Raw genomic sequence first — 8,689 nt, forward strand, 5'->3', positions numbered from 1 at the left:
AGCTGGTGGGGGATAAACTGGCCAAACTGGGAGAACTGGGACAGCCCCAGCCCTCGGAGCAGGGATGAGGTCCTGGAGATCCCTCTGGATTTTTTGGCAAATTCTGATCCCTGAAACAAAAAACCCTGGATGTTCTTCCCAGAGCTCCCTCCAGGCTCAGCGGTTCCCCCCTGCTGAGGAATTTGGGGATGGATACTGAGGATTTTTGGGATGGATGCTGAGGATTTTTGGGATGGATGGTATTTCCCAATGGATTTGTTTGGGTGTGGCCATTCCAGGCCCGGTTTCCCACAAATATTGGAGGAGATTGTGGAAAAATTCCTTGGAATGTTGATCAAATCCAGCCAATTTTGGGAAAGCAGTGACCAGCATTCCCTGCATCCCATGGGCAGCTCCAGGGGGGGATTGGGGCTGATCCCAAAACCTCTCCATGGCTTGGAAATCCTGCTATTATGGGTAATTAAAATCTCCTAATTAAATTAAGCTCCATCTGGCTGAGCCTGGCAAGCCAAGGAGGGCGTTAATTAAAGATCCCAACGTTTGCTGGGACCCAGGGCTGGGACGGGCAAATCCCTGTCCGTGGAAAGTGCTGGAGCATCCCAAAATCCGGGTAAATCCAAGGGGAGCGGTGCTGGGATGAGGGAAAATCCAGGAATGGCTCTGCTTCCTCCAGGGAAAAAACAACTGGAAATGGGAGCAGGCATCTGGAAATTGGTGGGAATGGGGATGGGAATGGGAATGGGAATGGGAACGGGAATGGGACTGGGAATGGGGATGAAAATGGGATGGGAATGGGAATGAGAATGGGAAGGGAATGGGGATGAAAATGGGTGGGAAAGGGAATAGGAATAGGAATGAGAATGGGAATGGGGATGAAAATGGAATGGGAATGGGAATGAGAATGAGAATGGGAAGGGAATGGGGATGAAAATGGGTGGGAAAGGGAATAGGAATGAGAATGGGAATGAGAAAATTCCAGGCTGGATTTCAGCAGCCAGAGGGATGTGTCAGATGCTGAGGCAAGGAGAGGGAGCAGAGTTAAAACCAGGCTGCAATTCCAAAGGTTTGGAAAACCGGAGCTCCCAAACTGCTCCCCAGGCACAGCAGGAGCCCGGGATGCTCCAGCACTGCCTCGCTCCCTCATTTCTCCATCATTCCCTGGACAGAGTCCTGCAGGAATCTCCTTCTGAGCCGTCTCTTCCCTGGATTTGCCGTTGGAATTGTGTTTTCCTGAACGACATTCCAGAGCCCCCGTGCCTGGAGCTCGGGGTTCCCTCCCGCTTTGGGCTGTTCTCCTCTAGGGAAATTTTGGATGCAGTTTGGAACAGAGACATTGGAAAAGCCTGGGAATGTGGGAGCCTCCCCTGCTCCCTGTTTGATCCTCTCCTGCATTCCCGGATTTCCACAGCCACCACAGTTCCATGGGAAGTAGGAGCAGCAGCTCCCAAACCCGGGAGCTGTCCTGGAACGGGGCGGGGGCTCCTCCATCCCAGCCCCTCCGAGCCATTCCTGAATTATTGACCGTGTTCCCACTGCAGGCAGGGCTGGGATTTGAGCTGGGAATTCTCTGCTGAGTTCTTGGAGTCTGGAGGGATTTGAGCTGAGTTTTCCATTCCTGCCCTTGACAGCTGTCCCTGTTGTTTTTTCTCCAGGCCTGAACTGTGTTTTCCATCCTCCCAAACTTCCCTCTCCCGTTATCCCGCTGCTTCTCCTGCCTGCGGATCCCGGCAGCGCTGGCAGCACCGGGATGCTCCGTGCTGGGTTCCAGCATTCCCAGGAGCTGCTCCTTGATCCCAGGGGATCCAGGCACCTCCTGCAGGAGCCCCTGGAGCTGGAAAAGCCCCCGCAGCCATGGAAAACGTGGCAGTAACCAGCCTCTTCCTTTGGGATTGCATCCCTTCCCTTCCCTTCCCTTCCCTTCCCTTCCCTTCCCTTCCCTTCCCTTCCCTTCCCTTCCCTTCCCTTCCCTTCCCTTCCCTTCCCTTCCCTTCCCTTCCCTTCCCTTCCCTTCCCTTCCCTTCCCTTCCCTTCCCTTCCCTTCCCTTCAAATCCTCCCCTGGATGCTGGGAGTGTTTGGGCTGGGATTCCCAAGGTTTTGGGCTGGGATTCCCAAGGTTTTGGGCTGGGATTCCCAAGGTTTGGGGCTGGGATTCCCAAGGTTTTGGGCTGGGATTCCCAAGGTTTTGGGCTGGGATTCCCAAGGTTTTGAGCTGGGATTCCCAAGGTTTTGGGCTGGGATTCTCAAGGTTTGGGCTGGGATTCCCAAGGTTTTCCCTCCCCCACAGCACAGGAGAACCCATGGATGGGGAGAGGTTGCTGGTGGCAGCTCCTTCCCGGGATGGGAGAAGAACAGTCCCAGGAGCTGCTGGAAACCCGGGAATGTTTGGCATCGCTGCGTGCCGGGCTTCGGGATGTGCCTGTGACGGGGAAATCCGGGATCGTTCCTGGCTGGAAGCCGGGCTGCCCCGTGCAGTGACCACCCAGGGCACCGGGAATCCCGGGAGCGATCCCGGGAGCGGCTTTGGGATGCGGGGATTTTCCCTCGGGCCTTGCTGCTCCTGCAGCTCCTCCCTCGCTCCCCGCGGCTCCCGGAGCAGGAATTCTCCTCTCCGGGCTGGAAGAATGGCCCGTCCTGGTCTCCTTAGAAACCGCGGCTCGCATCCCTCCGGCAGCCGCGCATCCTTGGAGCCTCCTCCTGCTCCCGCCCGCTCCCGGGGCTTCTCCGGCGGCGATTCTCTGGGATTTCTCCGGATTTCTCCAACTTTTGTGCGGGTTTGTTTGTTTGTTTGTTTGCTGTCGCCTCAATGAGATTTTAACCATTTTTTTGTCTCCTTCCTCCAGCAAACCTGAACCCTCCGGGAATATTTTTAGTTCCCCACATTTCCCTCTCCCTCCCCTCCTGAATCCAAACCTCGCTCCCGTTATTTCCTGGAAATGTGAAATTTTCCAGAGCTTTTTCCAACTTTCGGGGCTTGGTGAGGAGAAGTCCTCACGGATTCTGGAGGCTCCGTGGGTTTTGGGAAGGAGCTCCTGGCTGGATGCGGGAGCTCATCCTGAAACTCCGCCAGCAGCTGGCAAAGCCCTCCCAGAGTGCTGGAGAAGGGATTTATTTTGGGAATAAATAAATTTTGGGAAGTAAAACCCTGCTCCCGGGGGCAGGACCTGTCCTGGGAGGGTGGGAAGGAATTTTTGGAGTTGGCCTGGTGCTCTGGATTCTGGGGAGAAAGGGAAGGGAAGTGGCTTTTTTTGGTCTTTTCTGGAGGAGGGAATGTGCCAGTGGAAGTGGGAGACGGAAGTTTGGATGTCTGGGAAGGGGAGGAGGCTGGGAATGCCCCAAAAATAGGAGCCTGAAATTTGGATGTCTGGGAAGGACAGGAGATTGGGAATACCCAGGAGCTGGGAATGCCCAAATAGGTGAGAGACTGAAATTCGGATATCTGGGCAAGGGGAGGAAAGTGGGAATAGCACAAAAACGGGAGCCTGACGTTTGGATTCCTGGGCAAGGGGTGGAAATTGGGAATGCCCACATAAAAGGAAATCTGGGAGTCCAGGTCTGGACCCCATTCCAGGATTCGGGCCTGCATCGTGGCCATCCCTCATTCCCAGCCCCCCACGTTTGTTTTCCCTCTCCCTGCCAACACTTCCAGGAAAAACTCCGGCCCTGCCTCGGTGCCACCGTGAGCGCTTTATTCCCTCCCCGGGGCCACGGGGGGAGTTTCTGTTCCTTCCCTGGGAATGAAATCCCGGCTCTGAGCTCCCGTTCCCTCCCCTCTGCCCGGGAACGGCGGCGCCGGGAGCCGGGAGCGGGCAGGGATCGGGGCAGGGATCCGGGCAGGGATCGGGGCAGGGATTGGGGCAGGGATCCGGGCAGGGATTGGGGCAGGATCCGGGCGGGATCCGGGCAGGGATCCGGGCAGGGATTGGGGCAGGATCGGGGCAGGGATCGGGGCAGGGATCGGAGCAGGGATTGGGGCAGGATCCGGGCAGGGATTGGGGCAGGATCGGGGCAGGGATCGGGGCAGGGATCCGGGCAGGGATCGGAGCAGGGATTGGGGCAGGATCCGGGCAGGGATCCGGGCAGGGATCCGGGCAGGATCGGGGCAGGGATCGGGGCAGGATCAGAGCAGGGATCCGGGCAGGGATCCGGGCAGGGATCCGGGCAGGGATCCGGGCAGGGATCGGAGCAGGGATTGGGGCAGGATCCGGGCAGGGATCAGGGCAGGGATCGGGAATGGGATCCGGGCAGGGATCGGAGCAGGGATCGGGGCAGGGATCCGGGCAGGGATCGGGGCAGGATCCGGGCAGGGATCGGGGCAGGGATCGGGAATGGGATCCGGGCAGGGATCGGAGCAGGGATCGGGGCAGGGATCCGGGCAGGGATCGGGGCAGGATCCGGGCAGGGATCAGGACTGGGATCAGGGCCAGGATCCAGGCAGGGATCAGGACAGGATCTGGGCAGGGATCGGGACTGGGATCGGGGCAGGGATCGGAGCAGGGATCGGGGCAGGATCTGGGCAGGGATCAGGACTGGGATCAGGGCCGGGATCGGGACAGGATCCGGGCAGGGCAGGGATTGGGATCCGGGCAGGGGCCAGGGCAGGATCCGGGCAGGGCAGGGATTGGGATCCGGGCAGGATTGGGGCAGGGATCAGGGCAGGATCCGGGCCGGGATCGGGACTGGGATCAGGGCCATGATCCAGGCAGGGATCAGGACAGGATCTGGGCAGGGATCCGGGCAGGGATTGGAATCCGGGCAGGGATCTGGGCAGGGCGGGGATCCAGGAAGGAATCGGGGCAGGGATCCAGGCAGGAAGTGGGGCAGGGCAGGGATCAGGGCAGGATCCGGGCAGGGATCTGGGCAGGATCGGGCAGGGAGGGGGTGCAGGGGAAGCAGCGTGTGAATCGCACCCGGGGGCGCCGCGTGGATCCCTCGCTGTGCCCGCACACCGGACCCGCTCCGCCGGGATTGCTCCGCCCGGGAATGCAGCTCCGAGTCCCCGAACCCTCCCGCGGCACCGGCCTGGCGTGGGGAGAGCCGCCCTGCCCGTCCCGGCTCGGGAGGGCTCATCCCCAGCTCCTGCAGAGCCCGAGGGTGCCCGGGGCCAGGTGGCACCATCCGGTGACTTCTCCCCCTTCCCCGAGCTCCTCCCGGTCTCCAGGGCTTGCGGCCCTCCCTCCGGAGCCCTCTTTACCTGGAATCACCAAATCCCAATCCAGGCCGCTCCATTATTGCTCTGAGGAGCTCGAGTCCCGACCGTGGCTCTGTCCTGTTCCCACGTCCCAAATCCAGCCCTGCTCCACGTCCCGGTCTCTGCAGACCCCGGGGCCGCGGCTGCCGCTGCCCCTCTCCCCACCGGGAAAAACGGGAAATTCTCTTCCTTCCACGCCTGCGGATTCCAGGGAGCATTCCCGGCTCCAAAGCCACCCCCATCCCTCCAGCCGCGGGACCCCGGGAATCGCGGACCGGGGATCTCAGCCCTGGGAATCGCAGATCCGGGAATCGCTGCCCGGGAATCCCGGGAATTGCTGCCCCGGGAATCGCGGACCGGGAATCGAGGGAATCGCTGCCCGGGAATTGCAGCCCCGGGGATCGCAGCCTGGGAATCTCTGCCCGGGAATTGCAGCCCCGGGGATCGCAGCCCGGGAATCTCTGCCCGGGAATCGCAGCCCCGGGAATCCCGGGAGTGGCGGCGCGGGGCTCATCCCGAGGGGAAGTAGGGCCGGCGGCTGTGGGCGTTGTAGTCGGGGCACACCTTCTGCACCAGGCGGTAGTCGCTGCTGTAGAAGGTGATGTACACGCAGACGGCGCGGAAGGGCTGCGAGCACAGCCAGGCCGCGCGGCTCTGCGTGTGCTCCTGCGAGCACGTCTTGGCCGGGTCGAAGGTGCACAGCGAGGTCTTCCTGGCCCGGGCCACCTGCTCCGACTCCACGCGGCAGTTGAACACCTTGGACTCCTTGGCCTCGATGAAGATCTGCTGCTCCAGGTCGAACTCCACGGCCTTGGTGGGGGGCACGAGGCTCACGGAGATGTTGCCGTGGCCCGTGGAGTTGTGCTGGAAGAAGACGTTGACGCTGCCGTTGCCGTGATCCACGACCTTGCCCGTGATCAGCAGGTTCAGCTTCACCGTCTTGATGTTGGAGTAAAAATCGCCCCAGCCGAAAAGCTTCTGCAGCCCGCCCGGGGCCGGCCGCGGCTCCCGCTGCGCCCGCGGGCCCAGGTCCGGCCCGGCCCGGCCCTCCCGGGCTCCCCCGAGCTCCCGGGAGCCGCTGCCCAGCGCGGGGAGGGTCCGGTTCTGCGGCGGGGCCGGGCTCAGGCTCGGGAGGGGCTTTGGGAAGAGCAGCTCCCGCAGCTTCGGCCCCGGGGCTCTCCCGCGGGCCCGGGGCTCGCCTGGACCCGCACCTTGCCCGAGTTCCTCTGGAGCGCAGAACACCTGGACGCGGGGATGGAGGAGCTGCGGGCTGGGGGTGTCACCGAGCCCTGCCAGTCCCTCCCCAGGGTCACCGAGCCCTGCCAGCCCCTCCGCAGGGTCATCATCCCTGCCAGCCCCTTCCCCAGGGTCATCATCCCTGCCATCCCCTCCCCAGGGTCACCGAGCCCTGCCAGCCCCTCCGCAGGGTCACCGAGCCCTGCCAGCCCCTCCGCAGGGTCACCGAGCCCTGCCAGCCCCTTCCCCAGGTCACCGAGCCCTGCCAGCCCCTCCGCAGGGTCACCGAGCCCTGCCAGCCCCTTCCCCAGGTCACCGAGCCCTGCCAGCCCCTCCGCAGGGTCACCGAGCCCTGCCAGCCCTTCCCAGCCTCTCTCCCCCGATTTTCTCTTTATTCTCTGTTTTGTTTCCCCCCGGCAGCGCCTTCTCCAGCTCTCCTGCCTCCCGGCTGCTCCGGGAATGGGTGCGAGCAGCCGCGATGGCTCCGAGTCGCTCTCTGCTGCCTCGGGGCGCAGCTCCCGCACCCCCCGTGCCCTCACCCCCACCCCTGCCCCCGGCACGGCCCCTCCGACCCCGCCAGGCCTGGGGACACCCGGGCCAGGGGGCCGGGACAGGACAAGGGACAGCAGAGCGGAGTTGTCACCCGGGGAGCTGCCCCGGGCTCCGCTCCGCTCCCGGGACCCCCAAACGGCCACCGCCAGAGGCTGCTGGGGGTCTGGGGGCGCCCGGGGGGCTGCAGCCCCATGGGCCGGGGCGGGGGGACCCGGAGAAGCCGCGGGGTGCCCGGGGCTGACCCGGCCGAGCAGGCAGCGGGAGGCAGAGGGAGCCCCGGGAAGCGGAGCCCGGAGCCGGCCCGGCCCCGGCGCTGCCCCAGCCCTCCCCGGGCTGCCGCGCGGGGCTGGGGGCGTGCGGATTTCTGGGGCGATCCGGAGCCTTCTCCTCGCCAGCCCTGCCCGCTCCCCGCGGCCAAATAACAGAAGTTTTGGGACGCGGTTTTTTCCCGGGGGCGGGCGGGGATGCGGGGACGGCTTTGGGGATCGCTGCCGGCTGCCCGCACGCCCCATCCCCGTGGCTGCGCGACCCCCGGTGCCCGCAGCCCCCGGACCCCCTGCGCTGCCCTCCCGGCGCTCACCAGCAGCGCGATGCTGCCCTGGAGGAAGAGGAGGACGCAGCTCCGAGGAAGATGCATTTTCCAGCCGGCGCCGCCGCCTTCTCCGCGGCTCCGATTTGGGGAGGGTTTCGCTGGGATTTTCCTCCTTTTTCCGTCTTTCCCTCCCTTCTCCTCCAGCGTCAGCGAGGGGAAGGGGGGGTCCCCCTGCGGAGCGGCTCCCTACGGCCCCCCCCGGCCCATGGTGGCCCCGGCAGCTCCCGCCCCGCGGGGCCGCTCCGGGCGAGGCGCGGCGGCTTCACCTGCGGCCGCTGCCGTCCCCGTGTCCCCTTCGCTGTCCCCTCCCCTGTCCCCCCGGCCGCTCCCCCGCCCGCCGCTCGCCGGAGTCTCAGGGAAACTCCGCTCCATCCCCGGCTCGCTCCATCCCTGCTCGCTCCGGCCGCGCTCCGGCTCCGCTCCCGCCTCCCCCGCCAGGTGCCGGGGCCGAGCGGCACCTCCGGAGTAACCCTTTGGTGCCCGCGGCCCAGCAGAGCCCCCGAAGGGGTCCCTGGCGGCTGGGGGGGTCCTGGGGGGCTCAGCGGGCTCTGGCAAAGCCCCCGTGGCTCCCTCCGGAGCGGCAGCCCAGGCTGGGGCAGAACTGGGAGAACTGGCGTGAACTGGGATGGGGAACAAGGGGGACCCGCGGGGGTCCCCGGCTCTGTCCTTGTCGCCGGCATCGCCCTCTGGCCCAGGATCGGTTCTGGCCCTGCCGGGATCGGCTCTGCCCCATCCCCCCGCTCCAGGGAAGGGCAGAAGCCCCCGGTCACCTCGGCTCCCAGTTTATCCACAAAGGAAGGACAGGGATCCCTTAGAAATGTTTGGGATCTGTGATGCCTTTTAGCCCATGGAGGGCAGCAGTTCTCCTTTCCCCACCTTCCAGGAGAAGTTGGAATACTGGGAATTAACTTCCCATGGGCAGGACTGGGATCAAACCCAGGGTTCTCCCGCCCTGAGGAGAAAATCCCTTTTCCTTGCATCCCTTTGTGTTCCTCTCCACATCCTTCCCTCATCCCCCCTTTCCCTGAGCTGCTTTGGGAAGCAAGGACGCTAAAAATGGAGCCAATTCCCGGGAAAGATCCCGCTGTGGTGCAGGATGAGCTGCTGGAGCCCCGCCGGC

The 8,689-nt window shown here is 64.1% G+C and overlaps 1 protein-coding gene across 1 annotated transcript; it reads right to left on the bottom strand.

Annotated features, from left to right (window-relative positions):
* Window positions 1-3,666: 3,666 nt before the first annotated feature.
* NXPH3 (neurexophilin 3) lies at window positions 3,667-8,689 on the bottom strand. The gene is made up of 2 exons (XM_031507088.3): window positions 7,558-8,689; window positions 3,667-6,431 (listed from the first exon to the last, which is right to left on the bottom strand). Exons 1-2 carry the CDS (start codon window positions 7,612-7,614, stop codon window positions 5,700-5,702), a joined length of 789 nt encoding a protein of 262 aa, XP_031362948.2. The 5' UTR covers window positions 7,615-8,689; the 3' UTR covers window positions 3,667-5,699.

Source organism: Lonchura striata, chromosome 27, assembly GCF_050655825.1.
Source record: "Lonchura striata isolate lonStrDom1 chromosome 27, ASM5065582v1, whole genome shotgun sequence".
NCBI classification, from domain to species: domain Eukaryota; kingdom Metazoa; phylum Chordata; class Aves; order Passeriformes; family Estrildidae; genus Lonchura; species Lonchura striata.

What these genes read in the sequence shown, in the direction of transcription:
- NXPH3 (XM_031507088.3), bottom strand. Translation starts at nt 7,614, where the DNA reads ATGCATCTTCCTCGGAGCTGCGTCCTCCTCTTCCTCCAGGGCAGCATC. An exon ending in AGGGCAGCATCGCGCTGCTG is followed by an intron (nt 6,432 to 7,557) that starts GTGAGCGCCGGG and finishes CCCCGCGTCCAG; the next exon opens with GTGTTCTGCGCTCCAGAGGA.